The sequence below is a fragment of the Leuciscus leuciscus genome (assembly GCF_965113295.1).
Source record: "Leuciscus leuciscus genome assembly, chromosome: 13".
NCBI classification, from domain to species: domain Eukaryota; kingdom Metazoa; phylum Chordata; class Actinopteri; order Cypriniformes; family Leuciscidae; genus Leuciscus; species Leuciscus leuciscus.
The window spans coordinates 228,130-247,500 of NC_138737.1; the positions used below are offsets into that span (position 1 = coordinate 228,130).

The 19,371-nt window shown below is 46.5% G+C and overlaps 1 protein-coding gene and 1 long non-coding RNA gene across 4 annotated transcripts in view; one reads left to right on the plus strand and one right to left on the minus strand.

The window, feature by feature from the left end:
* Nucleotides 1–488: 488 nt before the first annotated feature.
* commd10 (COMM domain containing 10) overlaps nucleotides 489–19,371 on the plus strand; it is a 62,132-nt gene continuing 43,249 nt past the window's right edge. For all 3 annotated transcript variants that reach the window (XM_082187458.1, XM_082187457.1, XM_082187459.1), the window contains exons 1-4: nucleotides 489–629; nucleotides 995–1,085; nucleotides 1,857–1,964; nucleotides 2,272–2,427. In XM_082187458.1, coding sequence (XP_082043584.1) covers nucleotides 601–629; nucleotides 995–1,085; nucleotides 1,857–1,964; nucleotides 2,272–2,427 — 384 coding nt within the window. In that variant the 5' untranslated portion in view covers nucleotides 489–600. The remainder of the gene's footprint in view (nucleotides 630–994; nucleotides 1,086–1,856; nucleotides 1,965–2,271; nucleotides 2,428–19,371) is intronic.
* LOC309512057 overlaps nucleotides 16,893–19,371 on the minus strand; it is a 2,911-nt gene continuing 432 nt past the window's right edge. The window contains exons 1-2 of the long non-coding RNA XR_014210876.1: nucleotides 18,368–19,371; nucleotides 16,893–18,333 (exon numbers count right to left, since the gene is read on the minus strand). The exon at nucleotides 18,368–19,371 is cut by the window's right edge and continues 432 nt beyond it. This is a non-coding gene — a long non-coding RNA (uncharacterized lncRNA). The remainder of the gene's footprint in view (nucleotides 18,334–18,367) is intronic.

Genomic DNA, 19,371 nt, shown 5'->3' on the forward strand with positions numbered 1-19,371 from the left:
CTATTTGTCAATCTCGGCCTATCAGGCGCTTGCACTCTGGGGGCGAGGTTTGTATTGGGTCTGTTCAATAGTTGCTGCCACGGCGGGATTCTATACAGTTCCCATATACGACATCCGTAATGTCGAGTTCCGTAGCCTTGATAGGGAACGTCTCCGGTTACTTTCGTAACCTCGGTTCCCTGAAAGGCAAGGAACGAGACATTACGCTCGCCGCCGTGTTCGCTATTATTTAGCGTTGTTCGATTCTGAAGGGAATTGGCGCTGCACTTGCATTATAACTGCAACGGTGTTTCAGTATTTGCATATTTGCGTCAATTGGCCAGCTCTGCTGGCGTTAGCCTATAAGATTTCAGCGGAAGTGAAGGATGAGAGGAGTTCCCGTATACGACATCCGTAATGTCTCGTTCCTTGCCTTTCAGGGAACCGAGGTTACGAAAGTAACCGGAGACGTTATTATATGTAACAATGTAACAAACCTCAGTGTAACTGTAGCGAGTTGCTGACGTGTATCCACGCGCTGACGTCACCGTCACGTGCCTGAGCGGCAGGAAGTGACTGTTGTTTCTGGACGCGAAAAGAAAGTAAACGAACGGATTTACGATGAGTTCAATAATCCCAGAGACACAGAGGTAAAACTATTCCTTTATTTCAATTCATGCGAAATTTGAACATGAATCATTACGATACTGACCGCCACTTTTCGCGGAAGCGTAAATCAATGTAAATGTGTCTGACAGAGATGATTTAACACTGATCAGCTGTCATTACAGTGTCTATCTATCTATCTATCTATCTATCTATCTATCTATCTATCTATCTATCTATCTATCTATCTATCTATCTATCTATCTATCTATCTATCTATCTATCTGTCTGTCTGTCTGTCTATCTGTCTCTATCTATCTATCTAGCTACCTACCTGTCTGTCTGTCTGTCTGTCTGTCTGTCTATCATTGCATCTGTACCTTATTCTTCATCTTCTTCTGATCTGCAGCATTAAAGCGGCTGTGATTCACATCAACTCCATCGACAGCAGCAAGTTTTCTAGACTCCTGTCTCGGATTCTGCAGAAGCTCCACCTGAAGGTGTGTGTGTGCAGGAGCGCTCCTTCAGTGAGGAAGAGGAGGAGAAGCTGATGATCGCTGTGTGTGTGTGTGTGTGTGTGTGTGTGTGTGTGTGTGCAGGAGCGCTCCTTCAGTGAGGAAGAGGAGGAGAAGCTGATGATCACTGTGTGTGTGTGTGTGTGTGTGTGCAGGAGCGGGCTCCTTCAGTGAGGAAGAGGAGGAGAAGCTGATGATCGCTGTGTGTGTGTGTGTGTGTGTGTGCAGGAGCGGGCTCCTTCAGTGAGGAAGAGGAGGAGAAGCTGATGATCGCTGTGTGTGTGTGTGTGTGTGTGTGTGTGTGTGTGTGTGTGTGTGTGCAGGAGCGGGCTCCTTCAGTGAGGAAGAGAAGCTGATGATCGCTGTTTGTGTGTGTGTGTGTGTGTGTGTGTGTGTGTGTGTGTGTGTGTGTGTGCAGGAGCGCTCCTTCAGTGAGGAAGAGGAGAAGCTGATGATCGCTGTGTGTGTGTGTGCAGGAGCGCTCCTTCAGTGAGGAAGAGGAGGAGAAGCTGATGATCGCTGTGTGTGTGTGTGTGTGTGTGTGTGCAGGAGCGCTCCTTCAGTGAGGAAGAGGAGGAGAAGCTGATGATCGCTGTGTGTGTGTGTGCAGGAGCGCTCCTTCAGTGAGGAAGAGGAGGAGAAGCTGATGATCGCTGTGTGTGTGTGTGTGTGTGTGTGCAGGAGCGCTCCTTCAGTGAGGAAGAGGAGGAGAAGCTGATGATCGCTGTGTGTGTGTGTGTGTGTGTGTGTGTGCAGGAGCGCTCCTTCAGTGAGGAAGAGGAGGAGAAGCTGATGATCGCTCTCTCTCTGGAGAAACAGACTCTTCAGCTGCTGCTGGAAAGCGTGTCCTTCATCCTCGAGCAGGTGCTGCACATTCTTACTCTTCATGCAATATTACAGTAATACAGCCTTCCAATCAACAACACAATCTACATGTGTTCTTCCTCCAAAAGCATTTCACTTCATATCCGTCATAATAGGGAAGAAAAGGCAAGTTTAAAGGGATAGTTCACCCGAAAATGAACATTAGCCCATGATTTACTCTCCCTTATCCTAGGTGTATATGACATTCTTCTTTCAGACGAACACAATCTGAGTTATATTAATAAATGTCCTGGCTCTTCCAAGCTTGATACTGGTTTTGAACATGAGTTGTGTGTCTGTGGTCCAGGCCGTGTATCACAGCGTTAAACCCCTGGCGCTCAGACAGCATCTGGAGAACATCAGCCTGGCACCGGAGAAAGCAGAAGTCTTCAGTCAGGTCTGGGCTTCAGCTGGGCCAGAAGTGCTGGAGAAGATCCGACACGGGATATTTGCCCCGGAGAAGGTCAGTTCTGCTCAGTTCTCCACAGTTCCCTTTCAGTCGAGAACATCAGACGTAGTCGACGCTAGGGAGCCAATTGTCTTCGAGCATGCGAGCACGAGAAAATACTATTTTGCGTGTGTGATTTGCATCACACACTCCGCCCTGCGGAGCGAGTATAAATACGGAAGTGGATGCACGCACTAGTTGCTTTTTGCTTCGGAGCCGTTCGATGGTGTCTGAAGAGTGTTCTGAGTATTTCTACAAGCGAGTGTGTCGGTGTTCTTCTGGAAAAGACTCTCCCAGTGCTGGTGGTTTCTACAGCGCGGTGCAGCGGTGGTCGCGAGCTTTGAGCTCTCAACTGCTGTTTTAACAGCAACAAAGTGCTTGTTTGTTTGTGTGTGGACGGTTGGTTGAGAGCGAGAAAGTGAGTGCTTCACTGTCTCAGTTCACAGAGACAAGTGTTGCCACGGTCATTCCCTGTGTGCTCCGGCACTGGTGACGGGTCCCATTTTCTAAAAGAGCAACACGGGTGTGAGTGCGTCTTTTTCAAGATGCCATTCCATCCCTGCGTTTCTGGGTGCGGTAAGGCTCTGTCCCCCTCTGACGTTCACGAAAGTTGTATCACGTGTCTGGGATTACAGCATGCTGAGGCAGCTTTGGTGGATGACTCATGTTCCCATTGCGGGAATATGACCATCTCGGCGTTGAGGTCGAGACTCGCCTTCATTCGCGAAGGTGCAGTCCCCATCCCCAGGCCCTGCTGTAGTGTTGCTTCTGGGTTACCTTCCCAGAGGAAACCTCGAGTGCCGTCTGGATTGGGTGACCTGAGGATTACGGTGAGTGGTAATCCGCCTGGCAAAGCCCCGTGGATCCCTCCCTCCCTCCTCTCTCACGCTGCAGCCGGTGGAGGCCTCTGATGAGCGCGCTGGTCCTCTGTAGTGGACCGACCAGCCTTCTCTTTCAGTGCCCTTCCAGAGGACAGGATGTCTGTCGCAACATCGGAAGGGGAGCTGGGCTCTGGAGAATCCGAGCCGGATCCAGAGATGTCAGCTATGCTGAAAAAGGCCGCAGAGGAGGTAGGGCTCGTGTGGAATGTACTACCGTGTCCCGAGCCGTCTCGGTTGGATAATTGGTTTCTCGGAGCGGGCCGGTCTGGTTCTCAGCCCGCCGCTCCGGTGCCATTCTTTCCTGAAGTGTATGAGGAGTTGACGAAGGCATGGATGGCACCTTTCTCTGCCAGAAACCGCCTGAGTAGCTCCTCCCCCCTCACTACCCTTGATGGAGGAGCGGCTAAGGGATATGAGGTGATCCCTCTGGTGGAGCGGTCAGTCGCAATGCAGCTGTGTCTGGCGACCACTGCCTCTTGGAGGGGGAATCCTCGTCTCCCCTCTTAGGCCTGTAAGTTCTCGTCCGCTCTGACGGGCAAGGCTTACAAAGCCTGTGGGCAAGCTGCTGCTTCTCTGCATGCCATGGCGCTCCTGCAGGTCCATCAGGCCCAGGCGCTCATGAACATGCACGAGGGTAGTCCAGACCGTGAGCTCATGGGTGAGCTCCGCACTGCTACCGATCTTGCCCTCCGGGGTACGAAGGTTGCAGCTAGCGCGATCGGTCTGGCGATGTCCACTCTTGTTGTCCAGGAACGCCATCTCTGGCTCAACCTGGCGGACAATGTTCGGTTCCTGGACGCTCCCATTTCGCAGGTTGGGTTATTCGGCGACGCGGTAGAGAGCTTTGCCCAGCAGTTTTCTGCCGCCCAGAAGCAGACGGAGGCCATCCGGCACATCCTGCCCCGACGGCCTGCTGCTGCCTCCACCCGGTCGTCGGTGGTAGGTCCACCTGCAGCTGCCTCCGCTCCCGCTGGACCACCGCAGCAGCCTCTAGGTCTCAGCGTGGAGCCGGCCGCAGAAGGGGCATCCCGTCCGCCTCAGGCGCTGCCAAGCCAGGTGGAAGCTCAAGTGACAGCGGAAACGCTGACCTGAGCGGACCACCCAGGGATGGAGGGTTGCTCTGGGAGATGGTCACCGATCCACTCCCTTCATCCGGTGGAGGGCCGGATGAAGCTTTTTTGTTTTATGTGCGTGTCTGTTCTGCCGCTGGCTCTCAAAAAAGCGGAGCCAGCGGTACCCACATATTCAAAGAAAGAGCAATTCTCTATTCCTGGGCCCCAAGAGGGCTAGTCTGTCGGTGTGTGACCCTGTAAGGCCTTACACCCCTCAGCCCCCCTCTTCTTCGCCAGCTGGCAGCTGGGTGTGTTTGAGGACCCGGTCATCCTCCTTCTCACACTTCCCCTGCCACCCAGTGGAGTCAGGTAAGTGTTTCACAGCACACTCAGATCCCGCTTCGGGCTGCCTTCTGGCCCCTCGAGCCGGATCCCTGTCCTCCACCTCGCTGCCCCACCTACCGTCTGTGGTTCCTGGCCCCTGGTCCGGTTTTGTCGAAGTCTAAAACGCTTCCAACCGATGCCCAGCCTGGCCTCATTCGGTACCTTCAGACCCGACTTGCGATTCATTTCGCTCGGCTTCCACCGGGCTCAGTGATATTCATCATACCTAGGTGTTGAGCAAGAGCTCCTGTCCTGTGTGTGTGCGCCGCAGTTCTACTGACGAAGGACGAGTGCTAGCCGTTCCCTCCAGCCGGTATGGAGTCTGGCTTTAGAGCCTGCACTTCATTGTACCCTTATTATGTGGTGGTTTACGACCATCTTGGTTCTGTGTCAACTAATACGGGCCCTTTTTCGAAAGCCACCGTTCACTTGTAAACACAGAGTTGCATTTTCAATGCCCCGTCCCCAAGCTTGGTCTGCAGTGTTCGACCTGAAAGACGTGTACTTCAGATCTCTATCCTTCCGCTCAATTCAATTCAATTCAAAGAACTTTATTTATCCGTTAGGAACTTCATTCGTGTTGAGCATCAATCAATGCGTGTACAGTTACACAAACACAGCACAATATACCACACACACACACACACACACACACACACACACCCACACACACACACACACACACACACACACATTACATACAGTTCCATTAAAATAATAATTAATAACTAAATCTTGAAAAGTACAATAAATACATGATAAATAAGCAGTGAACATTAAAAAGGTTTGTGTTAAAAATAGATAAATAAAGAGAAATAATCACCTACACATTGGTGGTTAAATTTATCGACCATTCATGTTTCTAATAGATGTGGGCACAAAACTTGTCATAGCTCTTTTGGTCCTAAATATGAGTGATCTGTATCTCTGGCCTGAAGGTAGAAGACTATAGTGGCTGTGCAGTGTGTGAGTGGTGTCTGCAGCTATTTGTGTTCCTTTTATTTTTGTCCTCCTGTTATAAATACTGGTGAGTGATTCCTGCACCTGTCCGATTATTTTACTGCTTAATGTTGTGATTTTGTTCAGTGTGTTGCGATGGATGTTGGATAATGATCCAAACCAAGCTGATATATTAAAAGTTATTACAGACTCAATGAAGCATTTGTAGAAAGCTATCAGGACTGACTGGTGAACCTGAAGTCTACGGAGCTTCCTCAAAAAAAAGAGGCGCTGCTGACACTTTGAGTAAATGTTTTCACTGTTTAGTTGGAAGGTAAGTTTGTGATCAAGTATTGTCCCAAGATATCTATATGATTCAACCCTTTCTTTTGGCTGGTTGTTGACTAACAAAGTGGGAATGATGGAAACATCCTTACGGAAGTCAACTACCAGTTCCTTTGTTTTAGAGGCATTGAGGTCAAGACAGCTTTGCTTGCACCACTCCGCAAAAATGTCCATCTCAGTCTGTAACTCTCGTAGTGAATTAGTGGTGTCCATGATCACAGTGTCGTCGGAATATTTAGTATATATTATACCTGGGTTATTGCTCCTACAGTCATTTGTGTATAGTGTATACAGAACCGGTGAGATTACAGAGCCTTGTGGTGCTCCAGTGGATACTATCCTAGACGAACTGAGGTGACCGTTGACTCGGACCCTCTGGTGTCTATCTGTCAAAAAAGACAGGATCCATAGAATAAGGTGCGGGTTCACGTCCATTTGGAGCAATTTTTGTCCCATCAGGTGAGGTTGCACTGTATTAAAAGCACTCGAGAAATCCACAAAGACCAGTCTAATGAGTGACCTGGGCTTTTCAAGATGGGAATAAGTGCCATGTAGCAGTGTTAATATGGCATCATCCACACCTCTGTGCCGTTTGTATGCAAACTGAAGGGGGTCAACATGCAAACTGACCTCCTCCTGAAGCTGGGAATGAATAAGCCTTTCAAAGCCTTTCATCACCAGGGATGTTAATGCCACAGGCCGGTAATCATTGTTGCAAGTGGGGTTGCTCTTTTTGGCTATTGGGCAGATGACTGAAGATTTCCAGGTTGATGGAATTGAATGTTCAGAGAGAGAACGGTTGAACAGATAACAGAAAACACCTGCCAGCTGGCTGCAACAGGCCTTTAGCAACCGGCCACAGATCTGATCAGGTCCTGGTGCTTTGTTAGGTTTCATCTTCTTCAGCATGAGTTCCACTTCCTCCTGCCGCAACTCCAGATTTGCTTGGGCAGATATCATAGGAGTGAGCTCGTCTATTAGCTCCTTCCTCTCTTGTGAATAATCAAACTGGTCAAACCTGGAGTAGAATTGGTTAAGGTCCTCTGCCATGTTGACAGAGTCTCTTGTCCCGGATAATGCTGAGTTGTTAATGGGGAGGCCAGCCAGTGTTTTAACGCCTCGCCAGGCATCCCTAGCTTTGCCTTCCCGAAAGAGTTTCTCAACTCTCTCCTTATATCCTTTCTTTGCTGATTTTATTTCCTTGTTCAGTCTATTTTGGATAAGTTTGGACTCAATTCTGTTTCCTGAGTTAAATGCTATTTTCTTTTCATTAAGAGTGGTTTTCAGTGCTTTTGTAATCCAGGGTTTATTGTTAGAAAATACCTTCACAGTTTTTTGCGGGACAATCATATCCTCACAGAAGGTGATATAGTGGGTAACCACTTCAGTGGCTTCCTCAAGGCTGCTCCCCTGAGTCAACACCTCCCAGTCTGTGCTGTCAAAGCAGCCCTGTAGAGACTCAACCGCATTAAAATCCCACCTTTTCACCAGCTTCTTGGTCACACCCTCTCTCTGCAGTTTTGTACGGTAAGCAGGGATCAGATGGACCACATTATGATCTGCAGTGCTAAGAGGTGTTTTTTTGTATGCTTTGTATGCATTCTTTACATTCCCATAACAGAGGTCAATTATTTTGTCACCTCTGGTGGCGCATGTCACATATTGTTGGTAGGTTGGAAGTGTCTTGTTTAGCCTACAGCCATTAAAATCCCCTAAAATGAGAACGGGGGAATCTGGGGATGTACATTCAATCTGATGGACACGCGCAGCTATGGCCTCTGCCGCGCGTGTGACGTTGCCAGAGGGGGGAATGTAAACAAGTACTAGAGCCAGCTGACCAAACTCCCGGGGGAGATATTTGGGTCTGAATAGTGTTGTTTTTGGCGGCCTGTTTTAATTTTAGTTTTAGTCTAGTCTTTGTGTCAAGCTGTCGTTTTAGTTTTTATTAGTTTTAGTCACGTTCATACTCTTTTTAGTCTAGTCCAGTTTTAGTCGACGAAAACTGATGACATTTTAGTCTAGTTTTAGTCAACGAAAACTGATGACATTTTAGTCTAGTTTTAGTCAACGAAAACTGATGACATTTTAGTCTAGTTTTAGTCGACGAAAACTGATGACATTTAAGTCTAGTTTTAGTCAATGAAAATTGTATTTTAGTCTCTTTTTAGTAATGCAATTCTATTTAACCCAGTCAATATAGAATTTCAAACAAGGTTATCTTATTATATTTAGTATATTTAGGGCTGTGACGGTGGCAGTTTTTTTTTTTTTTTTTTTTTTTTTAACCACCGCGGTAATGGACCAACTACCGGCGGTGGTTGGGGGGTTAATAAAAAAAAAAAAAACTCGTTTTATATTTCCACACAAAGACGCGTGATATAGCCTATACTCTGCGCTCTGAGAGGGATGTGGGACACGAGCAGGAAAGAGACCATCGATCTCTTCATGATATCTTCGTGTTTTCTACTTGATGTGAATTGGTCTGAAGAGCGAATTTTATCCTCCACAAGGGTGAGATATTTAGGCTATGTTTGAGATTGCGCTGCCAGAGAAAGTGAAACTAAAAATCACCCGCGCGTGTGAAACGCGCTTTACAACTAAACTTGACGCGACCTATGTCTAACAAGCACAAACTGTGTTAAAAAGAATTTGACATGCAAGTACAAATGTAGGCTATCTGTCCTACAGCGTTTTTCTACTTTACCACAGTAAAGAATACGAATATAATAGGCCTAATTGTTCTGCCCTTTATCTCAAACGCCTTGCTTGAGTATGCAGTCAGATAACGCCTCCCAAAGACTACAGACACATGGATTGTTTCCAAGGTTTACTGCTGTCCAAGGAATAACGTAAAACTGTAAAAAAAAAGACAAAATACAGAATCCTAAATGTACAGAGTCGATTACATGTTTGCATAAGCACAACAAAGGATTTTACATTGCATATAGTTAGCATCAACTATAACAGAAACAGATTGTGCATTCACGAAACAAAGAAAACGAAATTTACATCTGGGATATAAGATATGACAATTAAATACGCATAGGAATTATAATGTAGCAACATCTACATACCGAAAGTGCCTTCAAAACAACTTAAATAAAGGAGCAATAGTAGCCATGACCGCATGCTCTTCTTTGCTGCTGGGCTCACATTTGTGATGTCATCATATAAAGACTTTAACAATATTATATGCAATACCCAACTTTGAACAGAAGGGGTCACTTTACTACAACTTTTATATCAAATAAATGCAGAATGTTCATATAGAACAGCACACTCCCCGTCTGGTATTCAGGAAATACCAAACCTTCTTACTTGAGTGTAAACCTGAACGGTCTATTCCGAATCTTCATGGAGGAGGAGTACTATCTCATTAATAGGTCTCAGAAACAGTTTGGGTCCGTCTTTCCCAATGATTTTTACTTGTACTTTTCGAACTCGCCCATCTTGACTGGGGTAAGTTTCCGTTATGATGCCCAGGGGCCAATCGTTCCGTTTTGACTGAGAGTCCTTGAGCAGAACTATGCATCCTTTGGAAACGTTGGGCTGTTGGTGTTGCCATTTTCGTCGATGCTGTAGGGTTGAAAGGTACTGTTTACGCCATCTGTCCCAGAAAGTGTTTGCGAGGCTTTGCACAGTACGCCACTGTTGTTTGTACAGATCAGGCTTTCCAAAGTCCCCAGGTGGAACTGAGCTAGTACCAGTCTTTTGGGTAAGTAATGTGGCAGGTGTTAGAATGAAAGGATCTGTTGGATCGGTAGACACAGGTATCAGTGGTCTGTTGTTTATAATGGCAGTAACTTCAGCCATGAAGGTGGAGAGTACCTCGTGCGTGAGTTTAGAGGATGCCATCTGAAGAAGCATGGAGTCCAAAATCCTACGAGCAATGCCAATCATCCTTTCCCATGCGCCCCCCATGTGCGATGAATGCGGAGGGTTGAAAGTCCATATGCAGCCGTGATCTGACAGGAATTGTTTCACCGCCTTTTCATCAACATTGGAAGGAATTTGCAGGTCTTTACACGCTCCAATGAAATTGGTCCCTCTATCAGAGCGAATCCGTTTCACTGGACCCCGGATTGCCAGAAATCTCCTTAAAGCATTAATGAAACTGGAGGTATCTAGGGACTCGATCACTTCTATATGAATGGCTCTGACACTTAAACATGTGAATAGCACCGCCCATCTTTTGCTTTCTGCATAGCCGCCTCTTGTCCTACGAGCAGATACTGACCAGGGGCCAAACACATCTAGTCCCACATGTGTGAAGGGAGGCTCTATGCTGAGCCTGTCAGCGGGCAGATCTGCCATCTTTTGAGTCTCGCAGCCCCTCCTGAGTCTGCGGCATACAACACAGGAATGGATGAGACTGTTCACACGTCTTTTGCCTCCTATTATCCAGTAGCCGGCAGATCTTATCGCTCCCTCTGTGAAGTGACGACCCTGATGATGTGTTTGCTCATGAAAGTGTCGTGTTAGAAGTAATGCTACATGGTTCCTACCAGGTATGAGGAGGGGTCTTTTTTCTTCAAAACCAAGATCTGCTTTGACCAGACGACCTCCGACCCTCAACAGTCCGCTTTGATCAATGAAGGGATCTAGTTTTCGGAGTGTGCTAGTTTTGTGAAGTGGTTTGTTCTGTTTGAGGCACTGCAACTCGTCAGCAAAGGTTTCCTGTTGTACTGCTCGTATGACAACAACTGTGCTCTGAAGTATTGTGTCAGCACTAAGAGGAAGTTTGCAACAGTGCCATCCTTTGCATGCCTGAGGGGTGTCATTTTGACCCTGCTTATAAGAGCGTGCGATATGAATCAGCTTTCCAACAGCTCGGATCAGACGGCTCCAGTCCGAAAAGCGTTCAAAGCGATTTGAGACAGTGGTATGCAACACTGTTACTTGTGGACGAACTTCTGAATCTCGATCAGGATCAACAAGTGCGAAGGGTTCTCTAGGGAAAGTCTCTGTTTTTGGATGATGCAAGAATGCTGGTCCACTGAACCAGATAGTGTCCTGCAATTTGGTTGGAGCAATTGGTCGTGTTGCGACATCAGCTGGATTATGCTCTGAGCTCACATAATGCCATTGTTCTGGGTTAGTGCTTGTCCGGATTCTCTGTACACGATTGCTTACATAGACATGAAATCTACGTTTCTCGTTGTAGATATAGCCAAGGACCACTCTACTATCTGTGTAGAAGGTGATCTCATCAAATTTGATAGCAATCTCTGCAATGATAGTTTCCATCATGTTCACAGCCAAGACAGCCGCACAGAGTTCCAGACGAGGTATAGTGTGCTCTGGTTGTGGCGCTAGCCTTGCTTTGCCTGTGATGAACCCCATATGACAGATACCATCTGAATCAACTGTTTTGAGGTAAGCAACTGCTGCTATTACTTTCTCAGAAGCATCTGAAAAAACACAGAGCTCCTTGAACTTGGCACCTGACAACGATGTGGGCCCATAGCTTCTTGGGACTTGTACATGTTGCAGTTCTTGCAGAGAATCTCTCCACTCCTCCCACACCTTTTGTTTGTTCACAGGTAAGCATGCGTCCCAGTCAGCAGCATTTTCAGTTAGCTCCCTCAGTAGTACTTTGCCCTGAACTGTGACGGGGGCCACAAATCCTAGTGGGTCATACAAACTGTTTATAACTGACAGCAGTCCACGCCTAGTGTAAGGCCTTCTATCCTTTTGGACGTGGAAGTTGAAGCAGTCTGTGTCCAGATTCCAAAGCAAGCCAAGACTGCGTTGCATAGGAAGTGAGCTAACACCTAAATCCAGTTCTTTCATTGAATTGGCGTAATCCTCAGATGGGAATGCTCCCATAACTTCCTTGCTGTTTGAAGCCAGTTTATGCAACTTCAAGTTAGATCCAGCCAGCATGTCTTGTGTCCTTTTTAACAGGTCGATTGCCATCTCTGCGGAAGGTAAGGACTTCAATCCGTCATCCATATAAAAGTCTTGCTCCACGAACTGTAGGGCGTCTTGACCGAATTCCTCTTGTCCTTCTTGAGCTGCACGACGAAGACAGTAAATGGCCACTGCCGGAGAGGGACTGTTCCCAAATACGTGTACCTTCATACGGTATTCCGTGACCTCGTTCTCTGGGTTATTTTCATGAAACCAGAGGAACCTGAGGTGGTTCCTGTCTGCAGATCGCACTTTAAAGCAGTGGAACATTTGCTGTATATCTACCATGAAGGCGACAGGCTCTTTGCGAAACCGCATGAGGACACCGAGGAGACTGTTGTTGAGGTCAGGACCCGTCAAGAGAACCTTGTTCAGTGATGCCCCTTTGCATTGAGCGCTCGAGTCAAAGACCACTCGGATCTGGGATGGCTTTTTTGGATGGTACACAGCAAAAGAAGGTAGATACCAACACTGTTCATTGGGACCAACTGAAGGAGCTATTTCTGCATGATCATTTTGGAATAGCCTCTCCATAAAGGCTATAAAGTCTTTTTTCATCTCAGGCTTCTTCCTGAAAGATCGTAGAAGTGAATTGAAGCGCTCCACAGCTTGTGGACGATTGTTTGGAAGATATTGCCTTGGCTGCTTAAATGGGAGTGGGGCAACCCATGAATTTTCCTCGTCTTTATAGACTTCTCTGTCCATGATCTGCAGAAAGAGTCTGTCCTCGATAGACTGAGCTGTTCTCTCGTCATCTTTTGTTCTCTGAAATACATCCCATTCTGCTAGTCTTTGAGTCCGCTCCTTGATAAGGGACTTGGTGAGTGACTCACTTTGGGATCTATCCTTTACAGTGTAGTTGTTAGGACATGGGTGAAAGTATGTAGACTGACCGTGTTCCATAATGTTGGTGTGGTAAGTTTGGATGAAAGTCGGTTTATGAACTTTCCCGAGGCACATGTCTCCAATGATTACCCACCCGAAGTCCAACTTTTGCGCAAAGGGAGCATTTGGTGGCCCATTCACTTGCTTATGGGCTTTGTGGACTCTGATCATATCTCTGCCTAACAGGAGAAGAATGGGAACATGATGATCGGGCTCTGGGATGTATTTTGCAAGATGTTTTAGGTGCCTGTGGTTACTAACTACTCCTGGAGTGGGGATTTCAGAGCGATTGTCTGGAATTTCGTTACACTCAAGTAGCACTGGTAAGGGTAAGACTAAGCTTCCATCGAAGGATTCCACTTGAAAGCCTCGTGCTAGCCTGCCTTCTGTTTCGACTGTGCCTGCGCATGTTTTGAGAGTGTAGGCTACGTTACACTCTGTAATGTCAAACAGATCGAAGAATTCTGATCTTGCGAGCGATCTGTTGCTTTGATCATCTAGTATCACATACGTTTTGACTGCCTTTTCTGGGTGGCCTTCAGGAAATACTTTTACGAGACATACCTTGGAGCATGAGCGTGGAAGTTGACCGTCTCCACACACCTCTGTACAAGCTGAGGAAACCTCAGATTCCACAGGTACGTCCTCACTCACTTTGCGATCCTCTGATGTCGGGAATTGTGGTTCTTTTGTCCATGGTGCTGGGCCTGGATGGAGCGCAGCCATGTGGGTAACGCTGCCACATTCTGAACACTTAACATCCTGATCACAGTTCTTTGCCATGTGGAATATGGAGCTGCAACATTTAAAGCATATGCCTTGTTGTTTGAGCAATGACTTTCTCTCTTCCATAGGTTTCATCCTGAATCCTCTACATCTGAACAGAGGGTGAGGCTTATTGTGTAGAAAGCACTGTTTTGCTGGATTTACCTTATTTTTTAGTTCGCTGGCAGCTGATGAATTCTCAGAGGAGACCTGTGTCTTGTGTGTGATGACAGCTCTGGGAAAAACAGATTTGTTTAACTGTTTGTTTGGTTTGCGAGTTTCTTCCTGTACAGCTGTGAGAAAGAAACTTGGATCGTTGCGCATTTTAGCTTGCTGACACACAAAGTCTACTAAAAACTTGAAGGGTGGAAAGGAAACTCTGCAGTCCTCTTTGTACTTAGATCCCACCGTGAGCCACTTCTCTTGTAAGCTGAATGGCAATTTCTGAATTATCGGATTTACTCCCCGTGGTGTGTCTAGATAGGAAAGACCCATTAGATTGCCATCCTGCTTAGCTGCTTGGATCTCCATGAGCAAATCTCCCAGCTCGCGCAGTCTGTGACTGTCTCTGTTTGCTATTTTTGGGAAGCTCTCCAGTTTAGCGAATAGAGCACTTTCTACCATTTCCGGCGAGCCATATGTTTCATAAAGTCTGTCCCAAATCAGCCTGAGCCCTTGTAGCGGATGGTTAATGTGCACAGCTCTGATCCGTTTTGCATGCTCAGCTGACTCACACCCCAGCCATTTCACTAGCAAGTCCATCTCCTCGCTAGGTGAGAGGTTAAGGTCTTTAGTGGCATTTATGAAGGATGCCCTCCATGCTCTGAAAGTCTCTGGATGATCGTTAAACTGTGTAAGGCCGGTTGACACTAATTCACGTCTTGCGATAAACTTGACGACATCAGACATTTGATTATTTGCATACAGATTACCTTGATACTGTCCAGCTTGTAAAGGTGTAGCTGACTGAGTCTGATAATAGTCAAGCGGCACCCTTCTGTCTCCGCTCCTTTCCTCACTGCCTGGAAATGGTGCAGATCGTGGGTGGTACCCATCTCGAGGTGACCTGAAGTGTGACTCATGCTGAGCCGGGCATGGCAACTGTACATCCTTGGACTGCGAAATGGTAGGGTACTGCACACACTCTGCATTGACAGGCTGAGATTTGGGTGGTATGGCATAAAAAACTGGTTGACCGTCCTGCTGCATGTAGGATTCAGTAGTCTGTGGTTGTTGCACTTCTGAAACAGTTATGCCTCCGTTATCATAAAACGGCCCATCCAGCACTGGCATTTGTGAATCTACAGTACTATCCGCTTGTTCCGATAAGTAAGCCTGTGTGCGTTCTATTGTATCCTCTATAGGTAGGTCTATTACGCTCGAATTTCCCCTACTTTCTTGCTCTGCAGCTGTTTCTAAAGCCTCTGCCTTCGCTTGTATGGCTGCAGCTCTTTTTTGCAGCCTTAAAGTCTCTAGTGATGCCTCAAGCTGTGCTTGTTGTATTTTAAGTTCACTTTCTTTCTTAGCAAACGCTATTTCCGCTTTAGCCGCTTCAGCCTCTGCTCTAGCCATTGCGGCAGCTGTGGTTACGGCCGATGAGCCTCGTGAGCGCCGTGATGAACATGATGCATTAGATGCTTGCCTCCTTGATCCAGACTTGGAGCTTGATTTAGACATCGTAGGAGGAAGATCACCTTATGGGCTAGCTTGCTCCCCGCCGTGGAGTTAGAAACTAGAAGTTGGTCACTGAAGATTTTCGTTTTACTGTTCTGCCCTTTATCTCAAACGCCTTGCTTGAGTATGCAGTCAGATAACGCCTCCCAAAGACTACAGACACATGGATTGTTTCCAAGGTTTACTGCTGTCCAAGGAATAACGTAAAACTGTAAAAAAAAAGACAGAGTCTTTATACAGAGTCGATTACATGTTTGCATAAGCACAACAAAGGATTTTACATTGCATATAGTTAGCATCAACTATAACAGAAACAGATTGTGCATTCACGAAACAAAGAAAACGAAATTTACATCTGGGATATAAGATATGACAATTAAATACGCATAGGAATTATAATGTAGCAACATCTACATACCGAAAGTGCCTTCAAAACAACTTAAATAAAGGAGCAATAGTAGCCATGACCGCATGCTCTTCTTTGCTGCTGGGCTCACATTTGTGATGTCATCATATAAAGACTTTAACAATATTATATGCAATACCCAACTTTGAACAGAAGGGGTCACTTTACTACAACTTTTATATCAAATAAATGCAGAATGTTCATATAGAACAGCACACTAATTAAAAGCGAGCCAATGAAGAAACGTTTATAATCCCTTTAGAAAATGGGTGAGACGTGAGTGAAGATTTGGGAAAAGAAACAAGAGATTCCATGCAGGGATGAGTCATGATATTTGGATATTCGATTAGTTTATTTAATTATAGAATATCGAATAGGTTGTGCGACTATTCTCTAAAATAAAATCTCCATGTTCTGGTGCTGATGCGGTGACGCGTTCATGTAACCGCGGGTGACGCTGCCAATAACATAGCCTACAGCTGTCACAAAGAACCGGCAAAAGTAATGATTATGAATGTGTCAAATATATCAATGAGACATTTTAATAATAACTAGAGTAATATTGTTAAATTCGCTGATAATCGGTGACCAGATCGCAAACCAGAATTTAAACCCGACAAAGCTATGGGCACGCACAACTCTCATTCGTTGTGACGTTATAACATTTCGTCTCGTCTCGTTTTGGTCAACGAAAATGAAGAGACATTTTAGCATAGTTTTTATTTTGTAAACCACATTTAGTCTCGTTTTTATTCGTCAACGATTTTGCATTATACATGTATTTTAGTCATCGTCACATTACCAGCATTTACGTCTCGTCTCGTTTTCGTCAGGTGATAACGGTTCGTTGACGACAATATTTCGTCATAATTTTCGTTGACGAAAGCAACACTAGGTCTGAATGACACAGCAAGAAGCTCTAGATCAGGTGTACAGCAGGAGTCTTTAACATCAGCAGTTCTGCTCCAGTCTTTATTAAAATACACGCACAACCCACCCCCATGTTTTTTCATGCTACTCACAGTGTCCCGGTCCAGTCTGAGCGGAGAGCCGAATCCGTCCAGAGCCAGCGTTGTCATCGGCCATCGGCCCAGCCAGCGTTGTCTCGGTATCAACTCTCCCCAGTTGTCCAAGTTCGGTGCTGGATAATCCATGTTTCGAAGAAGCAGCAGATCATCCCGGTTATACCGCAAAATTTTGTCCCCATGACTCCCAGATAATGCCATTAGCAGTTCGACTGCCCAGAGAAGTAATAACACCAGCTCGCACTTCCTCATCATGAAAAGTGTACTTTACAAGCTTTGATTTGATCTCACTATAATAATGTCCAGAAGGGCAGACATTCATAGAAACCGTGATATTACTAAATTAAACACTTGCACTCGGGAACACACCTAAATAACTAGACAAACTTAACACGCAACGAGACGCTCTCCACCTGTCGCCATTACAGCGCCAATCTTGCCGCTCCACAGGCTTACTGTGTTCTTGCGTTTGAAGGTACGAAGTATCAGTACATGGTCCTACCCTTCGAGTGCTCCATAGCCAGTTGGGTCCTCAGGTCAACTGGGAAAGAGTAATCTCGCCCCAATTCCGAGTTTCTCTTTTCTAGTGTGGAGGTGGTCTCGGTCTAGCACATCTCTGTGTGCCAGCTCAGTGCTAGCTCAGTGCTATGTGAGAAAGGGTCCCACTGAAACTGTCATAGGCTCCTGGGGCATATGGCAGATGCAGCCGCACGGCTTCCTCCATATGAGACCGCTTCAGCACTGGCTCCATGACCGAGTCCCTAAGGTGGCTGTGGCAGAGCGACACGCTTCACTGGCCTGTCACCAAACCCTCAGCCCATAAGCAGACCTTTGTTTCCCCGGGCCAGTCGCTCCTGGGACAAGAGTCCTCCAAATAATGGCTGAGGGGCCACGTATAAAGGGCATGCAGTAACAGAGCTCTGGGCGTCCTCTGACTGCATTGGCATTCATTGCCTCGAGTTGCGTACAGTCCCTTGCTTCGAGACACCGCTGCTCAGCGAACTTGTACTGTTCTGACAACATTGCGACTCGCCCACCACCTCCTCCTTGGGGTCAGAAGCTTCTAAGGTTGCTTCATTCCACCTATTTTTTCTGGCCTGCTAACTCGTGCTGCTCACATGCCTCACGACAGCCTCCGGTCCAGATACAGTGGAGACTCCATCCCCAGCTGGCCAGCTGTTCGGACCACTTCGGGGCCGCACAGCAACGTCTGTTGCCCCTCCGAACTCGTCCTACGCCAATTGTTTCTTCTCTTGTCTGAGCGGATATCCCTCGAAAAAGACTCTGGCCACAGCTGGCCCTGGGCTCCGCAGAAATGCGTTCCCCAGTGAGCCTTCTTGTACTATGGTGCTTAAATCAGGAAGAGAACAAGTTCAGTGATCTTCATCACACCAGGTGTTGAGCAGAAATGCTCCTGAAGCTCAGTGAATTCCATCACACTCACGTGTTGAGCAGAGATGTTCCTGATGCTCAGTGATCCCCTTTCACATCTGGTGTTGAGCATTGCTCCTGTCTTGTGCAATGGAGCAGGTCTTGTTAGTTGCCCCTTATTGGTGTGCCTGGAATTCGGCCGGCTAACTCTCACAAGTTGAGACCCCGGTCTGAATGCGTGCCCAAGGTTCCTACCTCTCCTACGGGACCAGGTGGTGAGCCTGCAAGCGCTGCCCCGGAGGAGGCAGACCCAGCCCTGGCTTTTCTCTGTCTGTCCGCCTCACTGCGGATATATGTGATCAGAATGCAAAGCCTAGACCTTAGACCAGCTCTATCTGTTATGGAAACCAGCAGAAGGGAAGGCTGTTTCCAGGCCCGCTTCAGAGTGGTTGCCTTCGTCTTGGTGAGAAATTCCAAGATGCACGTGCCACCTGGGCGGTTCCACAGTTCTGCTCAGTTCTGCTCAGTTCTCCACAGTTCTGCTCAGTTCTGCCTAGTTCTCCACAGTTCTGCTCAGTTCTGCCTAGTTCTCCACAGTTCTGCTCAGTTCTGCCTAGTTCTCCACAGTTCTGCTCAGTTCTGCTCAGTTCTCCACAGTTCTCCACAGTTCTGCCTAGTTCTCCACAGTTCTGCTCAGTTCTCCACAGTTCTCCTCGTTTCACCCAGTCTGAGTTCTGTCTGATGAATCTGTCCTGAACCTGAAAACCAGAAGCTGAGAAGATTTAGTTTGAGAAGACGAGACCCTTCGTTCATGTTGATCCTGATACAACTCTTGAAAATGAAATGAAGTCTAGTCATATTTATTTTGATAAATGACAGACTGTTTAAGAGCAGCTTCACTGTAATAAACAGTGTTAATGATGCAAATTTCACAAGTTATGAGAGAAATTCAATTTCAGCTGTAAAGCAGCTCTAAAAACACAATCATTATTCATTATCATCCACAATCATTATCCAGCTCAAGTCTTTCTCATCTGATAGTGTCAGTGCAGTCAGATCAATAATAATACTGGATATTTAGAGTCTTTTTAAAGTAGTGCTGAAACTCTAACATCAGTGCAGGTCATCAGAACAGAACGGGTGTTTGTTGTATGTTGGTTTCAGGACGAGTTATTATGGATTTCATATTTACCGTCAAACACACATTTATTCAGACATCTTCAACATTTCTCACATTATCACAGTTTTTTCGCTATAGTTTAGAAAATGGTAATAAAATATGAGCAGAACTCGGTTGATATTTGACTGGTTTTTTCCGT